General features: G+C 44.2%; 1 protein-coding gene across 2 annotated transcripts in view; it reads left to right on the plus strand.

Annotated features, from left to right (window-relative positions):
• LOC117549252 (protein kinase C-binding protein NELL1-like) overlaps positions 1-20,461 on the plus strand; it is a 350,120-nt gene that overhangs the window by 218,617 nt on the left and 111,042 nt on the right. For both annotated transcript variants that reach the window (XM_034220977.1, XM_034220978.1), the window contains one exon: positions 3,139-3,264. In XM_034220977.1, the coding sequence (XP_034076868.1) occupies positions 3,139-3,264 (126 nt within the window). The remainder of the gene's footprint in view (positions 1-3,138; positions 3,265-20,461) is intronic.

Genomic DNA, 20,461 nt, shown 5'->3' on the forward strand with positions numbered 1-20,461 from the left:
TGTTTGATGATGATTATGATTTGAGTCCTCCCCAAATTAAATCAATTGTTCCGTTGCCAAACCATTACATCTTTCAACTAAATTCCACAGAACCGTGTTCATGAGCTTTTACAACACCCTGCTGAGTTAAGGACACGCTGAAAACTGGGTTTCAGGAACACAAACACAAACCCACACACAAACACATAATCTCCTTGCGCCAACGTTTAATGTTTTGGAAAAGAGACGAATATCTGGTGAATACTTTTGAAGTCTTGCATCTCCGAATCTGTTTCCATCCAACAGCGATATGACTACTCCAATGATTATATAACAATCCTCTGTACTCAGTAAATATGATATTGTACATTTTGAGCATGCACTCAAACGTTTGCTAAATCTTTAAACACATTTATAATGCTTCTCTTCCTATGCTAAAGAACACAGCTCACAAGATAAATGCATTTCAAAATATTCTACTCATACTCATCTGTATGTCAAACTCTGCCAAAACTAGAGGTGGGAAGTATCTAAGTACATTTACTCAAGTACTGCACTTAAGTACAATTTTGAGATACTTGTACTTTACTGTTTTGCTACTTATATGTTGCTTTGTATTTCTACTCCACTACAATTCAGAGGTAAATAGTGTACTTTTACTCCACTACATGTATTGTGTACCTTTAGTTACTTTACAGATTTGGATTAATTATGTGAAATATAATCAACCCTTAAATCAGACTTTAGTTCCACCTGGAGTAAATCCACAAGCTACCCTGCAGTATACAAAGTCATTCAAACTAGCTGCACCTTTACCAGCTTTGAGAACACTTTCATGATCAATCATTATAAAACATATCATATATATTATTCTGAAATGAACCAATTTGCATGATAAGCACTTTTGCTTTTGGTACTTTAAGTATATTTTGATGCTAATACTTTTGTACTTTAAACATAGGATAGACACACACAGGAAAAATGGCACATATTTTCAAACTATTTTACAAATTAAAATATATGTATTTTTTACATAAAAAGTTATTTCTGCATTTCATGTGTTCAAATAAGAGAATCATCAACTGCAGTGGCCACACACACACACACACACACACACACACACACACACGTGCCCCACTCGTACATGCTACATGCCCATACACACAGTCCTATCCTGTCTTATTTTTAGCCGTCCCTCTCCCCAGCCCTGACCTACATCACAGCATGAATAAAGCAGCAGACAGATGAAGAAACTGAGCTCAGACGGAGGAGGTGTGGGAGGAGGGGGAGTAGGCCTGGGACTGAGGGTAGAGGGAGGATAGGGGGGGACAGAGATAGACACACCGGCAAATCCAGGAAAATGAATTCCCCCCCGTGTGAAATGACAGATCCAGTTCTGTCAGCAGACCTCACCTGCTACTACACTCCCAGAGGAGGCTGCAGAGGACACACACACACACACACACACACACACACACACACACACACACACACACACACACACACACACACACACACACACACACACACACACACACACACACACACACACACACACAGTTGTCAGAAAATAGATCAGAATGCCTCATCATGCATCAGCCATGACAGTAGATGCATTTCCCACTTTTAATGAAAGCTGACAAAGCCGCAAGCTCTCCACTTTAAATTGAGGCTGAAACATCGCAGGCTAGCCGCCATGTACCTTGCTGCCTTTCGCCAATAAAGGATCATCAAATGAGTAGCCTAGCACTTCAGGACATGATGGAAATTGGATTCAGGTAGTGTTTTGCAGCCTCAAAGCACTCTGCTAAGTTCCATGTTTTTGATGTAGCAGATCAATGCCTTTGTACGCTGAAGGCCGGCGAGGTTTTTAGTAGGCCTGAATACATGATCGGTCTCTTTCTGATTGTGCAATTCAATACTCCTACTGTACTCTCTCCAAGGATGACATTTGCAGAGGAAAAAAACCCTCAGGGTGTTGCATGTAAGTCAATGATACACTTCATACAAATTCATTCTGTTGTAAGGTGAATTGTGAGCTGAAAACCTCAAAGCTGAAATGTATTTATCCAAGGAGAGGATATGGAAATACTCCTCACTCTCTCCTTCCCTTAAGTGTTGCATACGGAGTCCCTTAAGTGGTGGAAAGGCCTGTTAGCCTCAGGAAACCGGCTCTCTGCTGCTCACGTCCACATAAAAACTCTGTACAGTACACACACATTCATACACACACACACACACACACACACACACACACATTCAGGCCCTTCTACATAACACCTCCCTTGTGTGTTTCTGATCCAATTTCATCAGCAGTCATCCAGCTGGGCTAATGCCTCCCTGAGCTCTGTGTTTCAGTGCTCGTACAGTTGTGTCTTTCAAGCTACATTAGGACGAGAGGGAGAGAGTCTGCGAATGAAGAGAGGCTTTAATGTATCATATTAGCCGAACATTACGGATGTCAGCAACGATGCTGCTCTCCCTGCTGTCCTTTGTCCTCTTCAATTTATTAGTCCTTATCGCATTATCTTTCCCATTTACTTATCTTTTATTTTCCAACCCTCTCCTTTTATTCCTTTACTTTGTTTTAATGTCCTCTCATATGGCCATTTTATTTATCATATCTCCTTGTTACCATCCCTTCTTGTTTTATTATTCTGTTCCCTGCTATCCCTAATGAGTAAGAAGGGTCATGGAGCTATGACAAAACCCTAATATGGCAGCTAGGTGTTTTTCAAACCCACAAAATATAAACATCAAAATGGAGTTTATGACTAGTTGTTGGCTGTGTTGGAGAAAAAAAATTGTTTAGAGAAAATGTGGCTTCTGATTGGCCAATGTCCAGGTTGTGGGGTTGAGATCGTTATAAAAAGGAGGGATATAGAAACAGATGAAAAACGACTGTATATTGCTGCTGCTGATGATGATGATGATGATGATGATGATGATGATGATGATGATATACACCTTTACAAACTCTCCATTGAAAAAGTAGTATAATTGTTGACATGTTTGGATAAGCAAGACTCTAATAAATAACTGTCATTAGATTCATGCATCAGTGTTGAAGCAGTTCAGTGCACTCCATCCAAAGGCTTCACTGTGTTGATCGTCCTGAGAGTGTTAATAATCCACTGTATGTTCTCTGTTTGTCCGCAGATATTGATGAGTGTGCGACCCAGATGCACTACTGCCAGTCCAACACGGTCTGTGTCAACCTGCCCGGCAGCCATCGCTGTGACTGTCTGCCCGGCTTCATCAGAGTGGACGAATACTCCTGCACCGGTACGTTTTCACACACATTGCTGACTCATCAGATGTTGGTTTTTTTACATCTGTGATGCAAAGGAAATAATATCTACATAGGGCTTGTTTGACCGTTAGCAAATATCAGTAGACAGTGAACTATTTTGACCTGAATTGACCTGAACGGCTGATGTTTTAAAAAATTTGAACAAAATGTGATGTTTAGTAATAGCATCTGCAACTCTGTGAAATCAGCTTTGAAACTGCCTGAAGAGTCCCATGGGATCCTGCATCTCTGAAAAGTTATAATGGTGTTATATCTCTCACAGGCTCCGCCCTCTACTGGACTCTATGGGTACTACCTTACCCTGCGAGCATTCTCCCACTGAGACTTCTATAGACGTAGCCGGCCTTGGGCGGGCCTACCTGAATGCGCGCGCATCACACCGTATAAAAGGAGGCCTCACCTCCTGACTATCATCCTTTTTTCTTCAGCAGCGGAGGTGATTCCACGAAAGACTGAGAGACGTTTAAAAAGAGTTATCATACCTCCAGGGAGTCGCCACTGCTAGATTCAAGTGTTTGTGTGACCAGGATATGGCCGAGGCGGTGCCATTCACGTTCGCCATTCCTTCCGGGTCTGGCGTCCATGGAAGTCCACCGCCCAGGGCTGTACTCTCCCTGGATGATGATCATGGCGGCGGGTGTGTGGGCTACTCACTCATTGCTAGAGATGCCCCCGCCTCACCAGGTCAGAGCGATTATTGGGCCGCAAGGCCGAATAAGTAGCTTGGTCCACGGGCCTTGCCCCAGGCCCGGTTCCCCCGGGGACCGGTGCTCGGTGGCTTCACATGATATAGGGTCGACCCTACTTCATCACAGGCCGCCGCCGCTGCCCGCCGTGTGATGTCCCTGGGATATCACGCCGCGTGGCACTTTCCAAAGAGGATCGTGTTGATCTCCTGGGAGTCCCCGTGTTTACGGAGGGCTCTTTGGTCGATCTCCTCGCTCACGGGATGAGGAGTAGTCGCAGCGTGGCTGCTTCTTGCCCATTCCCAGAGGAAGAAACACTGTCCTACACTCCCCGCCCCCGCTGTAAACCCCAGTATAGGGAGCCAGCAGGGGGGCGTGTGCACGTGAGTGGAATAAACCGAGTGCTGTCAAAGCACTGTGCGGGTTCAAGAGACGCTATTGCCGGCGTGCTGTTGTCAGAAAACACACCTTGCCTGGTATAATAGCTCCGATTAATGCATTTCACCGTTGCAATGGGAAATACAGCATTAATATGTGGGCGCGCGGCCCTCGTGAGAGTGGCCGCGATGCGTTCAGGGACCCCCGCAGGAGAACGGTGGTTTACGTTTGTAAACTCTAGTTCTGGAGTGAGGTATGTGTGTGGGAAAAATGCATTCAGTAAAGACTATTGCATTTATCCCAGAGTAAGAGTAATTTCTCTCCACAATTCCACTTTTCCCCATAATGTCCGTTTCAAAGAGACGGCATTGTGACGGCGCGCGCGGCCCCCCTCCCCCGAGGGCGGGCCACGGTGCGTTCAAAGACCTCAGTAGAGAGGTGAGACGAAGGGAGAGGTGCCGACACGGAGATCCCGTGCCCGCGGCGCCCTCCACCTCTTCGGCCCACCCCGTGGAACCGGCGTGCCGGCACTCACGGGGACGGGTTTTCCGTCTTTACGGATCTGACTGGCGGGGGGGAGAAGATCTCTTCGCCCGGGACGAGGGGGCGAATCCCGCCTCCTCCCTGTATAATGCACAGATCACTACGTTTTCTACAATGTTAACCGTACAAATTCCCCATTCGCTGCCCCATGCTGCAGCTCCTGTAAAGGAGGTGGCTAGTGGGCATGCGGAGATGAGAGGGATGAACCGCAGGGAGTGCTATCTAAGGGAGAGCACTATGCGGGTACAGGGACATTATGGCCGGCGTATTGCTGTCAGAGAACACACTACGCCTAGAGCAAAGACTCCAATGCAGTTTTCCGTAGTGGTAAAGGCTGCATTATGGCGGAGCCCGCACCCACACAAGAGCGCGTGGCGGTGCGTTCAGGGACCTTAGTAAAACACACTACGCCTATAGAGACTCCGATGAATGCTGTTTACCGTAGTGGTGAGAACAGCATTAGGGTGGAGCGCGCGCTCACACAAGAGCGCGCGGCGGTGCGTTCAGGGTCCTCAGTAAATAATCGGCCCTTTCTGTGTCAACCCTCCAGGGGCAAATCTTCCCTTCGCGGGGAGTTTTTGCGGCGGAACGGGTCACAGAGAGTATCACAGCTTCATAGCTGCTGCCCCACACCTGAGGGCTTGTCCATTAACACAATGTTCTGGGGAATAGAAACTCAGCTGTGTGCTTACAAGGTGGAGGGACAGGACGCTGAAACGGGGCCATTCACTCCAGTTTTGCAGCGTCCCACTGTATACACTGTACCAATGTATCACATGGACCACTGTCTTGTGGGTGTCCCACACCCACCTTTTTTATGGGCATGCAAGAGGTAAATCTGTTCTCCCAGGAGGAGATGTGTTTCCTCTCAGCAGAGATTCAGGCTCTGGTGCAGAAACAGGCTGTGTCTGTTGTGCACCCTCAGCACAGAGAAAATTATCTTTATTCCATGTACTTCCTGGTTCTCAGGAAGACAGGGGAATTTAGACCTATTCTAGATCTTAGCGGCCTGAATCGCCACATTTCCTGCAGGAAATTCCGCAGGTTAGCTATGAAATAGTTACTGGGGCTTGTGCAGCCAGGCGATTGGTTCACCACCATCGACCTGAAAGACCCGTACTTTCATGTAGAAATTGCTCCAGAGCACAGAAAGTATCTGCGTTTTGCCTTCCAGGGAATAGCCTACGAGTATAACAGGCTGCCGTTCGGCTATTCCCTATCCCCACGCACATTCAGCAAATGTGTGGCCACAGCGCTTCAACCGCTGCGCGCACACGGCATGAGAGTTTTCTTTTACATAGACGACCTCATAGTCATGGCTGGGTCACGGGAACAGGCAATGTTTTGCACAGCACAATTGATCACACACCTGACCAAATTGGGCTTTGCGATCAATTGGAAAAAGAGCACCCCCATACCTCACCAACGGGCGCTGTATTTGGGTGTGGTGCTCGATGCAGGCGCGTCGCGCGCCACCCTGTCAGAGAGCAGACGTGCGTCCCTTCTTCAGGGGGTGCGCAGGCTGCGACAGGGGGCAACAGTGACAGCTTTTACTGTCATGCAGACATTGGGTCTCATGGCAGCTGCTCACATGGTGGTCCCGTTAGGGTTACTACATATGCGCCGCCTGCAGAGGTGGTTCTCTAGCCTGCGCTTGGATCCCAAGAGGCACAGGCGGCGGCTGGTGACCATCCCCCCCTCAGTGGAGGGCAACCTCCGGTTTTGGGGATCTCCGGATCACCTCCGGAGGGGGTCTCCACTGGGACGGGTGACCTCCTACATCACAGTGTTCACGGATGCATCCAGAACAGGATGGGGAGGGACCTGCCTGAAGAGCGCTATAGGTGGGCGCTGGGCTCTAACAGAGTCTCGACACAGCAACCTCCTAGAGCTACGGGCGGTAGTGTTAGTCCTCCAGCATTTCAGGCCCCTAAGTCAAGGGAGGCATGTAATGGTCAGGAGCGACAACAGCACCACAGTGGCTTATATCAACAAGCAGGGCGGAGTTCGATCCGCCGCCTTGTTGACCACAGCGGAGGAACTGTGGTTATGGGCTTCAGAGGTGGTGTTATCTCTGAGAGCCCTCCATATCCCGGGACTGGAGAACAGAGGGGCCGACCTCATGTCGAGGAGCGGCCCCCTGCCAGGCGAGTGGGTGCTTCACCCGAGGGTGGTGAAGCAAATCTGGGCCCAGTTCGGGAGAGCGGAAGTGGATCTGTTCGCCAGCCGGCGAAACAGCCACTGTGCCCTGTGGTTCTCCGTGGCTCGGAGCGACGACCCACCCTTGGGGGTGGACGCGTTTGCACACGAGCCATGGCCAAGGAAGCTGCTATACGCCTTTCCACCGCTGCGTCTCATTCTCCCCCTCCTGAGGAGAGTGAGGCGAGAACGTCTGTCAGTCATCCTAGTGGCTCCGGATCGCGTTGGGGCGCCGTGGTACTCAGAGATGACATAGATGAAGGTGGGCCAGCCCTGGGCGGTTCCCCAGTTCTGGGGGGCGATGTCTCAAGAGGCAGGTGCAATCGGGGCGTTACCCACTCTCGGCCATCCTCTCCAGGTTTGGCTCCTGAGAGGGACAGGCTGAGACAGGGTGTATTGTCTGATAGTGTTATTCAGTCTATCCAGGCAGCTAGAACTGGATCCACCACAGCCTGTTACAGGCCAAAGTGGCTAGGATTCCAGCGATGGTGTGAGGAGCAGAGAATAGAGCCCCTATCTTGTGAGTTAGGCTCTATTTTATCCTTCTTACAGTTATTGGTGGACAGAGGGCTTGCGCATTCAACAGTGAAAGTGTATGCAGCAGCCATCTCGTCCTGCCATGAGGGATTTGGCGGCAGATCAGCCTTTATTCAACCACTGATGTTGCGGTTTTTACAGGGGGTCAGGAGGCTGCGCCCAGTAGTGCACGCCTCCACCCCACAGTGGGACCTGCCCCTAGTGCTCGAGGCTCTGGCCTCGGGGCCGTTTGAGCCTCTGGAGCTCTCCTCTCTGAAAGCATTGTCGTGGAAAACAGCTTTGCTTCTTGCCTTAAACGTCAGCCAAAAGAGTGTCCGAGTGAACTGCTCTGTCGGTGCACCCGAGCTGTTTACAGATTCGGGGTGACCAGAGCGGCGCGACACTCAGACCGAACCCCTCCTTTGTGCCCAAGAGCCTAAGGAGTGCATTCAGGTCAAGGGCTATTCAGTTAGGGGGTTTTAGTCTTCCCCCCATGGTGGGACCAGGGAAGCTAAACTGCACCTCCTCTGCCCGGTGCGTACGCTAGCATGTTATGTGGAGGGCACGGCTGCCCTTAGACGTACCGAACAGCTGTTCGTGTGCTTCGGGGGCGGGGTGATCGGGAAAGCTCTGTCCAAGAAACGCCTGGCAGGCTGGCTCTGCGAGTGCATTGCACATGCCTACGGACAGGCAGGGAGAGCCTGCCCCACGGGGGTTCGTGCACACTCCACACGGGCTGTGGCTGCGTCAACAGCCTTATTCAACGGTGTGAGTGTGGAGAATATATGCACAGCGGCGTCTTGGTCGACGCCAGGCCCCTTCATAAAGTTTTATCTCTTGGACATGTCGGGCTCTTTCTCCTCGTCTGTGCTGGCGGGGGCAACACAGGACTGGTAGGGGGAGGGGGGCTGTGGGTCAGTTGGCATCTGACCCCCTCCCCGGACGTAATGCGCCTTCGCTGTTCTCGGGCCTTCTGAGGGTCCCGGGAGGGGCGGGGGGGGCGCACTGGGCCCTTACAGGGCTGGAGGACTACTCTCCTCCTGTCGAGAGGCAGGAGGGGGGTAGCCCTCCACACTTTAGTCCACACACTCTGCACGGGGTCAGTGTTTGAGTGTGGGACGTGGGCTCTGACGCTCTCCCTGTTATCCTTAGGGATTCAGGGAGGCAGGCGTGTAGTAAGCCCATTCGGGGCCGAGGGGGCTCTCCCCATCCGTCTATTGGCGGGGGGGGGGTCCCCCGGCACTGTTTTTTGAGCACACTTTCTGCGAGGTAAGCGCAGCAGGGTGTGCTCTGTCAGCCACAGCCCAGATTTCTCCTCGGTTACAACCGGGTTAAAAGAGAATGTGGGGCAGCAGCTGCTGACCATAAAAGCCGGTCAGGGGCAGTAGGGTGGAATATTGTTGTTGGACGACAGTGCGCGTATACATCGCGGCTCCACCCACTGTACCCATAGAGTCCAGTAGAGGGCGGAGCCTGTGAGAGATATAACGTTGGGTTACGTATGGTAACCCTTGTTATATTAGCACAGGCGGAGCCCTCTACCCAGGGCACTGTCTGTCCTATTCCGCTCGCTGAAGAGAGGTGTAGGATGATAGTCAGGAGGTGAGGCCTCCTTTTATACGGTGTGATGCGCGCGCATTCAGGTAGGCCCGCCCAAGGCCGACTACGTCTATAGAAGTCTCAGTGGGAGAATGCTCGCAGGGTAAGGTAGTACCCATAGAGTCCAGTAGAGGGCTCCGCCTGTGCTAATATAACAAGGGTTACCATACGTAACCCAACGTTTTCGCCCCGGTTTGGGCAAGTCTTGGTTGACAGTTGTGACTGAGCACTGATTGCTAGTTTGTGAGATATTTCTGCATAATATATAAAAAGAAATATGCTGAGCTGAAATAAGGATGATTTAGTTGGATGTGTGTGATGGCTCTGCAGCCTGTTAAGCAGCTGGTAGCTAGTGAGGTGGAAGGTTTCACTTCGTTTCTAGTATATTGACAGGTTGTCGAACACCCAGCTCCTCTTCAATCCCAGGTTGTTTTGCAAGTCATTTAAGCAACACATTAGCAGGACTCCAGGGATAGTAAAGGATAGGATATCTATGCAAATGTTAGATGGGTTGACATTACATGTTGGTATAGATGTCCATGATCACCAGTGCAATAATCTAAATAATTTCCAAAATTCACTGACTTTTTATTTTGCGCCACCAGTACATTTTGGATGAATTCCAATTGAATTTGAGGCAGACATCCATGTTCCCTTGGAGATCTGTCATCACATCGTTGACAGTTCAATCTATGCAGTGCTTTGGTTTATCACCAAATACCCACAAAACTAATGACAGTTTCTGCAAGCTCATCTCTGTTTTCGTATTTACTACTCACATGGAATATAGAGATAAGATTTTTTCCATCTATGGGGTACCTGAGTTGAGTGTTTAATATGAATATAATGTTGTGTTTGGCAGCTCATTTAAAAGGAAATTGCATTCTTACCGTATACATTGTAGAGTTACTATGTAAAGCTGCAGACCATGCACTTGTGAGAGGGGATCAAATACAACTTTGATCATCAAGAGGAAAAATGGTTAAAGTCCTGCATATTCTGCAAAAAACAACTCCATAAAAACAGTTTCAAAAACTGTATGTTTACAGGGTCAGTTCATATCTATAAAATCACTTAAAGCAAGTTCTGCCTAGTAGCACGTTACCCCCCCCCCCCCATTCAGCAGGGATTAGACCACAAGGGTGAACAATTGGATTCAGTCATTGTTTGTTAGAGCATGTAGCTCAAAGCACCACTGTGTCTAAGTATAGCATTACAGAGCTGCTATTCTTTAGCCATGGAAGAAAGAGGGAATGAAAATCTGTTTCATCACATTAAACAGTCACAGTTACTGTATGGCAAACTCAAGCACTCAAAAGTGTGCCTAGAATTAAAGCAAACTGAGGTTGGGAGGATCAGCATGTTCGGTATTTGAATGTCTGAATGTTTGAATTCTAATTAAAAGATCTTCTTTGGCTGAAGCTATATTTCAACATTGCAGTGACACCTGTTCTGGTTTCACATTGTTTTTCCTGGGAAGAGGATTTAAAGCAACATGTTTTCTCGAGAGTGAATAAGCTGTGCTTGGTTCCTGCTCAGTGTTTCTCCGGAGAAGTGTTCTTTAATTAGCTCAGTGTTGGCAGCCTGGTAAGGACAGGGATCCATGGACAATCAATCTATTTTGCAGCTTGTAAACTGTCCTGGCTGCCGACTGGGAGCCCTCGGAGCCTGCTCTACATCTGCTGGGAGAGATAAATCCTCTCTCTGTGTCTCCTTCTCCTTCAAGCTGCTTCCCTTTCAGTTTCTTCTCGAGGGTTTTTGGATCCTTTGCATGAATGTAGTACAGGGTTAGCATTTTCCACGCAGGCAGGCGGCTGCTCATATTTCACAACCCTAACACGATTGCACATTAGCTTCTATAATTGGTGCGTTCTGTATTGTTATTTTTCATTGTGTCTGGATCTGGAAAGGTTTATTGTAATGATATTGTTGTCACTGCATTACGCAGGACACACACAGACACACGATTCTGGTTTCTCGTTCTATCAAGCAATTAGCCAGGAGATGAGCTTTTGTGTGAGATGTTATCAGCAATCATGATAGAAGTTGTGCATTGATATCACATTATTCTGCTACAGCACCTTGATACTCAAATGACCTGCTCTGAATTGATAGAGCTTTGGGCAGGTAGGGAACAAATTCATATATTGAAAAAAACTGAACTACTGTCTAACTGTCAATTATTCCATAGTTTACATTCAGTGTCCTGTGCATAGTTGATCGGTGGTGCACGACAATGTCACTGTGAGCTGAGCAGCTCTACTCATGGTCCATATGTCTTATGCCCAATATTGTTCCAACATTATATGCTATGCATGTTTTTCAAACCTATTCTACTTTTGGGTAAGGAGAAAGGAAAGACTGTACTGTATATTGTTGAGATCTGTGATAACGTTTTTAAAGTAAAGAATCGGAACACAACAAGGATACTGGAGAGCTTTGAATTGATGTCAGACATTGAAGATGTATTGGAAGTTACAGCTGGAGAGTTAACAAAAGGTGCTGAGTCACCGTTGTGAGACAGCCTAGGCCCAAACCCACTCTGGAGTTCTCTCTGTCCCTAATACTTGAACACTTCTAAAAGCATAATCAACATTACTACACTGAACATGAGGAAAATAAAGATTTGAAACCCTCAAATATTCTTCATTGCTTAGCTGCTGGTTGCACAGCAATACAGTTCATTTACAGCTAAAACAACAACATGGCTGAGAATGATTCAGATTACTATGACTAAATAATACATGAGGCAGGCTATCCTTTGAAAAGACTTGAACGCCCACCTTACTTTTATTCCTATTTTGAGCTTTAACACAGCCTGCTTGTTTAATGTTGTTATTTCTCAAGATACGTTCCCTACCATTGCCAATATAACAAAAAAGAGGTAAAATGTTCAAAGATGATTATGTACTTAAATTGTGTAATACAGTGTTATACAATCACCACAAACAACTAACAAAACACTGATATCAATTCTAGGTCATACCGCCCGCCCCTACCTGTGGTTATAGAAATGTGACAGCTATTGATTTCCTGACAGATATGATGCTTTATATAGGAGAGGGTAAGTAATGGTACCTTAAACAAAGCCTGTGGGCATATGCTGCAGTTCCATGATCCTATTACAGTATAGCCCTTTTACACCCACACATCCATTGGATTGGGTCTAAATTAAAAAATTAAAGGTCACCTATTGTGCAAAATTCACTTGTCATGTATTTCATACATAAACATGTGTCCCCTCTGTGTAAAGAGATTCTGAAAGTTTCAGGAACAAATATTCTCTCTCTCTGATCCATTTATATAAAATCCTGTCTGAAAATGAGCTGATCAGACTTTGGCCACTTTATGATGTCATTATGATGTTTTGGGTTGTGTAACCATTAGCCAATAGCCAACCAAGGTACCCCCCCACCTTATCACCTGAATCTCCTCCTAGAGCACCATTGTGCTTTTTTAAAACTAAACATCTGGCAGAGGGGCGTGGTCAGCAGCAGCTCATTAGCATTTAAAGCTACAGACAGAGAATCAGCACTTTTGGAACAGGGCTGAGACAGAAGGGTTTATGGGATGCTACAATGATCTGTTTGGTGTTTCGAGCCAACCACTTCAGAGACATGCTTTGTATATATCTGAGACCTATAATATATTGTTGAAATACAGTATAATAGGGGACATTTAAAATAAATTGGACTATTGTTTCCTTGTGTTTGTAACCTTGAGATGGATTCGGACTAGGGCTGCTCGATTATGGCAAAAATCATAATATCGATTATTTGGGTCAATAATTGTAATTGCGATTATTAAATGTGATTATTCATTGACTTTGGAAACATCCATTTATTGGAGAGAAAAACATTTGAACAGTATGTTTTTAACAGTTGATTACCCTGAACTTTAAGTATAATTCAACTGAAAAACCAAAAAAAAAAAAGATTATTAAAAAAAAAAAAAAGTAGTAATAATAATAAGAAAATAATCGTTTTATTTTGATTACGTTGTTTTCGTAATCGTTGCAAGCCGTAATCGCGATTAAAATACGATTAATTGAGCAGCCCTAATTCGGACACAGTTTGATTTTGTGTTTCTTTGCTTGACTACTTTCTAGGTGTAAGACATAACAGGTTTTAGGTTTTTGTTGTTTAGGGTGCTCTGCATTGTAGTTTGATACGTTTTATGGCGGAATGTTCTTTTTGAAAATGAGCATGTAGACTTTGTTGTTGAGTTCTTCAATTGGATTGTTTTGGGCCTTGGAGCACCACTTTCCCAATATGTCAGTGTTCCCTGTTTTATTTGAAAAGTTGTTCCTCCTGTGTTGTGTCTTTTTTTACTTCTAATGTGTAAACAGCAAGTGTATAGTTGAGCAATGATTTGTATATAAAACCTTTATCTGCAAAGTACCAAGTAACTATCACTTTCGTATTAATGTAGTAGAAAAGTAAGTTCAATGTTTCCATTTAATACTACCTAAATATATAAGTAACGTACAAATTGGACTTGCCACTGTAAACAGTTCCTTTGAAATTGTTACCTTACATTCATTTCTTTATTTTGTGCCTTCATTAAAGCATTGGTTGTTGGTGCAGTAGAGCTCTACCTTTTGTTTTATGTGAACACATAATGCATGTTTTAACAGTTTTATGTTTGTGACATCGCGTATGTCCTTAGTCGGATCTAATGAAGCTGAACTACAACACGGGGAATGTAGGAGAAATGTGTTCTAAGACAATCCCTGACTCCAGTGTTTGTGTTTTTCACTGTTTCTCTCTAGTTTTTTAGCTTCAGGCCAGTTTGTGCGTGTGTACTGTAGTGTGTCTCTATGGACAGCAGACAACTCGGCTTTGTCCACCTACAAACAAACCTAACATCGCTGTAGGCAAAATACAGTCTGCAAACCCCCTCTCAATATTACAATCTGAGCAGCTCCTTCCTCAGAGGAACAACATGTCACCTATAACACGACACATCATGTTTCACCTTTCGCATCGGACACTCATCTCTCCCTGCCTCTCCTGCCTGGCGGAGCTGCCTGTTCTTTTGTGGAGACAGCTCCCTGTAAACAATAGGAGGCTGCAGTAATTGCAGTTCCACTTGATCTCACTTCTATGGATCAGCCAAGCAGCTCTGGGGAAGAAGACATGTGGCAGGATGCGTTAGCTTCCTTACCTCCCCTCGTCAACACGCTGCAGCGCTGTCATATCTGTCTTGATGCGGCCCAAATCAGTTCACTTTCAGTCCCGGACAACTTCACTTCATATGTTGTTGAAAAGAACATATGGTCACCCCATTCAAAGGACATGTGAAACTAATTTAAGAAAATAATTAGATTTGAGATTTTTCAAAAAAGGAAAAAGTTTGACGAAACAAAATGCAGATTATTATAATCATGCACAAATCAATAGTATTTTTCTGTCTCCCACAGCTCCTTAATTGTTCCTTTAGCTGACATAAATATAGGCTTGTATTTTAACTCCAAGAGATTAAAGTGTTTGTTAAATGGAATGCATTTATATGGCGCTTTATCCAGTCTTTCAACCACTCAAAGCACTTTAAATACTGCAAGTCTTCATTCACCCATTCCCACCTCATTCATACAGGGCAATGTGCCATTTTCCAAAGTAAGCTAACATTCAGACACATTCACATCGGCCATTGGGAGCAACTTGGGGTATAGCATCTTGCCCGAGGATATATCAACATGTTGACTGAAGGGCTGAGATCTTACCCACAACCTTATGATCCAAAGACGACCACATTACCTCACAGCCTCATTCATCCTTTATTTTTATTTTCTATCCACATCTGCACTCTACTGATCAATATATTTGTTCTTATCAAGTTGTGTTCATACACAATAGGCTCAACCTGCTGTATGGACGGCTAAAGAAGCTGCCATTAATTTCATGCATCAGTTGTTACATATATTCTCCAAAATGCTAGCATTGGGAAAGGGTGCATCCCCCCCAAAGACACTTTATATGTTTAATGAAATTGTAATCAAATCCAATTCCAATTATACATGTAATGAATGTGGAGCTCAGGTGTGACGAGCCTGGAAACCTTGGCAATCCTCCCTGTATACATTAGCTCTTCAGAGATGGAGGTCACGCCGTGAGGCTGGCTCGGCACCAGCTACTTTAATAAGCCCATCAAACACAGTTTGGGAAGGAGTCAGATAAGTTTTTCTTAGTGCTCACTTTCATTTATTTGTAATTGGCACTGAGAAGGTTGTGTTTATATTTAGCTTTCCCATAACTATTCAATGTTGGTTCATTTTTTCCGACAGCAGACTGCACATACATTCAGAGTGATGTCCATATTCATGTTACGCTGCTTACGCTCTTATTCTGCGATACTTTATCTTCCTGTTTCCCTGGTTGAATACACATGGAGACATGTGGAATGATAATGCACTCCAGCTATTGGATGGATGTTTACTGACAGAGTGCATTAATGAAACATGCTTTCATTAATTTGAATTGCAGCCTAAACATATTTACTGCCTGGATCTCTATATTTCATTTGGTGGTGAATTAATTGCATTACCTCGCAGTGCTGCTTCACGTACTACTGTACACAGAGAGAATATGAATATTTCCGGAACTGGATGCCATAAAGTTTATGGCATCCAGTTCCGGAAATTTGCTTTATGGCATAAAGCAAACCGAGCTAATATTACTAAAGAATGGGATGTAATTCACGCTGTAAAGAAAAATACTTGCAGCATAGAAGTGAGAAGCTTGCCTTTTCAGTGCCATGTCTTTAATGCTTTATTTGAATATTACCATGGGACTACAACGCACGCACTACCCTAGAATCCGCTCAGATTTACCTTTTCAGTTTTTATTAATTCCCCCTCTTTCCTGCCTCGTTTTCCAAATGCAAAATGTGCATATTTACCATGCTAATCTCTTTAAATAAGCTCCCATTACCTGAAAATATGTGTGCTTTGATGCGTGGGCATATTGCAAAGCGCCTTGTAAAAAAACTGCTAGTGGCCTATTTACCATTCTAGATCATAAACAAAGTGGAAATGCTGTGTTGCAAATGCTTGCATTGTGTAACCTGGTTATACTTTATGTTCAATGTTTGGCAGTATAGTCACAGCATCAGCTTTGTGCTTCCATCCATTTTTTATACAAGTCCCCATACTTTCATAAAAGTATTCTACAACGACCCACAAAGCAACTTGTATATATACTGCACTTCTATGGTGGATTTGGGTCAAATTAATATTTATATTACAATGAATTATATGTGAAAGCAGTTGCTCATAATATCAAAACACCCAACTCTGCAGTTCTTCTCCCAGCATTGTTCAGTTTATTGGCTTGGTTGTGTGGCTTGCAGCTCTTCTGTGTTTAGTTCACTGCTCTTATTAGTGGGAATAGACAGACAGCCAGCAGCTATTTTTAACAAAACAATCTATGCTACCTGTTCAAAACCAAAGAGCAGTTAAACAAAGCTGTAGAACATGTAGCTGCTTATTGTTTTATTCGCAGGAGTTGGTCACATCTAAAACATAGTCAAAAGAAAGGGGGAATAAAGGGCTTCATTTAATCAGGTGAACAGAAACAAGATGCCAAAATGCTCCATCACTGCTGAAAATACGGTGTTTTTTTATTATGTAAAGGGAGATTATTTGTCAGAAGCTATGTTTCAGATAACCTATCTGATAATAAAGGAAAGGTTGTGTTGGGTTAAGGAAAGATTTTCTTTATGGTTAAAACCACATTCATTGTTTTTGGGAAACGATACTCACGGTTCTCAAAGACACTGTTGCATGCTTCATGTACCCTCTTAAAGCAGCCTATGATGCTCTTTTTTAGATTTCATATTGATTTTTTCCAAGCCTCTTCTGTGACTTGTGTACATGCTTTAATGTTCAAAAAGTGCATTATTCTCATACTGCCTGTTCAGCGGCTCCTTTTTTCACCCTCCGTCTGAAACCAGAGCTCAGTCTGCCCCGATTGGTCAGCTTGCTGGCTCTGTTGTGATTGGTTACCCGCTAAGAGATGTCCCCTATCACGGACAATGTGTTGGAGCGCTAGCCAATAGAAGCGCAAGTGTTTCATAGTGATGCCACAATGTTACGGTTAGGCAGAGGTGGGATTTGGGGATTCTAGCAGATCATTTACATGCACAAAAACCTATAATATACAGGGGATGAAAACCCCCAATAAGCTTAAAGGTAGGGTATGTAAGTTTGAGAAATCGGCTCTAGTGCGCTAGAATTTGAAAATACACGACCGGAGAAAATCTGCTACTTCCTCAGAGAGCCCCTCCTCCAACACACACGAACGCGCACATGACCAATGAGGGCACGAGATAAGTTTGTGCACAGATGGAAGGCTGACAGGCAGGTAGGCCATCCAGTTACTTTAGCTGGGCCGGCTAAAATGATTGGTCGTGCTTTTTACAGTACTACGGCTTCCACAGATGACTTTTTTGTATGGATTTTTTGTCAAAGCACTTAATATATTCATTGCTATCGGGATGTTAAGAGCATTCCATGGAATATAACAAAAAGTATATCTCGAGCCGGTTTCTCAAACTTACCTACCCCACCTTTAATAGGGTCCCTTTAACAATGGGAATGTTATTATACTATTTATGTCACATTTTCTTATAGATTCCATGATATTTCGAAAGACAATTGCATAAGCCTAATGCCTACTCACCTGACTTCAGTGCCTTACCTCATTGATGACATTAATTATAACTAGCATCCAAAAAGCACAGATAAACTATTCTTAAAAGGTCATCATTATATATGAAATTATAACTCTGTATAGCCCATGCAAGGTTCCCTTTTTTGCCCCATTATGATGAAATAAAATCTTGATAATTACATATTCTTGTTTTGAGTCCACACATGGCTTGCATGCAGGGTTTTGGGAACCGTGTGAGGTGGAATCAATTGGCTGATGGGTTAAAATAAAACAGCCACTTGAACTTTAGGTGGATTACCGCAAGAAATTCAGAAATGTCCTCTGACTAAATTTATGGAAATCTATGTCCTCTAGGCTAAATGCTATGACGGACAATCAATATCCCCCTCCCCCCGGACAGATCTCTGCTGAGCTCAAATCACGTCAAGGTGAGCTGCAAGGCCGAGGCAGAAAGTGAGCATGACGACTTTGGTTGGCACCAAAAAAAAAGGAAAGAAAAATCGACAGGATTGTGCAATGTTCTTTTTTATGAGCTTGTCACTGGTCATTACATTTCACATTCCTGAAGTGTTCTGCTTGACATAATTGAACGAGACGATGATGGAAGCTAAAAAGGACGAGGACATGTTTTAGAAATGTGTTGTGCAAAGTTAAAGTATTGGTTTAACTCGTAGATCCCATATTACACTCAGATTCAAGATTCAATGTTCTGTCTCTTTTTAAGTTTTGCAGACCAAAAAAAAGAGTTCTGAGTTCTGAAAGAAAGAAGAGAAGAGATGCAATGTGAGAACAGCGGACACAAACAACGCTGACTTCTGTTTACTTTCTCTGTGAAAAGATCATGTGAATTGACATTGGAAATCCAGTTTGAGTTATACATTTGTTATGAGAGAAAGTAACCAAAAGACAATTAAAAATAGACACAAATGGCATTAATATAGAATATTATGGGAGACACTGCTACTCCAGTATTTACTGGCTTGAATAAAAGCTGGTTGTTGGGAGAGGGAGCCTTTAAAAGCTGAGGACAGATGCCACTCACTCGGCTGAATGAGCCACAGGAGCACTCTCACATTATTAGAGCACAAATAAATTGAGCTAAAACTTTCTTAGCTCACAGAAAGAAGACGCTGTCCTTGAGAATCAATTCTGCCCTTTCAGAAGATCTCCACTATTACATTTCAGCTTTCTGTACAAGAGTCATCATTTATTCTCAACACTTTCATACCAGGTCAGAGTGAATGAGAGAATAACTGTGAATCTTTTGGAAGGGGAAAATAATGTAATCAAATCTGTCCTTTGAAAAATATCTAGATTTTTAAGGACACTTTACTCTACATGAGTCATCATTTATTCGTTTTATCCTTAACACGTTCACACAATTCCATGCCAGGTCAGAGTAAAAACTGTAAGTGAATAAATCAGGCAGAATAATGTAACACAAAAATAACGTGGTTTATATTTAAAGTAATACACTTCACACCAAGTCATTATGTCATCCAAAATGATTCATATGAGCACTTTCCAATCCATCAATATGCACCAAGACAGTTTTGTCAATTCCTGCCAAAACCATGACAAATGACAGTTGATTCTTTGACTTCATGCAACTAAATCTAATTTGTTGAGGCTAAATAAAGATCAGTAGCATGTCAAAAAACGAAAGTTGACTGTTTGTAGGAGACATGATGAAAAAAGGCACTATTCACACGACGCCTTATTAACTCAACAGTCATTGACAAACATTCGCCAAGGAACTGAAGTAGCTCAACATTTGGCTTCAATACCATACTTGAGTCAAGATATAATCCCAACTGCTTCCTCACATTCTATTGAGACGATAAAGTGCATTGAACAGATGCTGATGTATGAAGAGACAAGTGGACACACATAATTAGCTCGGCAGTGCAAATAGAGGCCAATAGGTGCCAATACTGTGGACGTTATTCAACTTTGGTGGGAAATTAACATTTATCCCGAGGCTTTATGACACACCTACAGAAGCAAAAAGAGAGAAACTGAAGAATAAAATAAAGAATTTGAATTCCTTCTGAGTTCGCAGTAATTAAGGCATTATTGCAAATGAGTTAAATTAACCAAGACATATAATCATTCACTGTCCAATCTTTAGCACCTTGTGTAGAAAAGTGTAAATCTCTGCTTTAGTATATTTACTGCTCACTAAACCACTAACTATATAGGGAACAGTAAATGACTGAACATAGGAAGGATTTCGGACACAGATCTAGTTCTGACCTGCATTGGTGAGGAACCAATTGGGTTTTCCCAGTATTCCTGTGAGATGGGAAATAGGCTCAGTCATCCCTCTGATCCTCTTATTACCCTGCGTTTTACAGTGTGCTCACTGTGCAGAGGCCACACTGAGTGTAATGGCCGCTGTCCTGGTGATCAGTCATTACACACCATTAGCCCAGCGCTTTTGGGGGTGTCACCTCAACATGCCTGGCCCTGACACCACATCACTCCATAATCATCAGTAATTACATCAACGCTGACAGAGATGGACAGCTTGTTCGGACGTGGCTGTTGTTATCTCCACTGAGCATACTATATAA

The sequence above is a fragment of the Gymnodraco acuticeps genome, unplaced genomic scaffold, assembly GCF_902827175.1.
Source record: "Gymnodraco acuticeps unplaced genomic scaffold, fGymAcu1.1, whole genome shotgun sequence".
NCBI lineage: Eukaryota > Metazoa > Chordata > Actinopteri > Perciformes > Bathydraconidae > Gymnodraco > Gymnodraco acuticeps.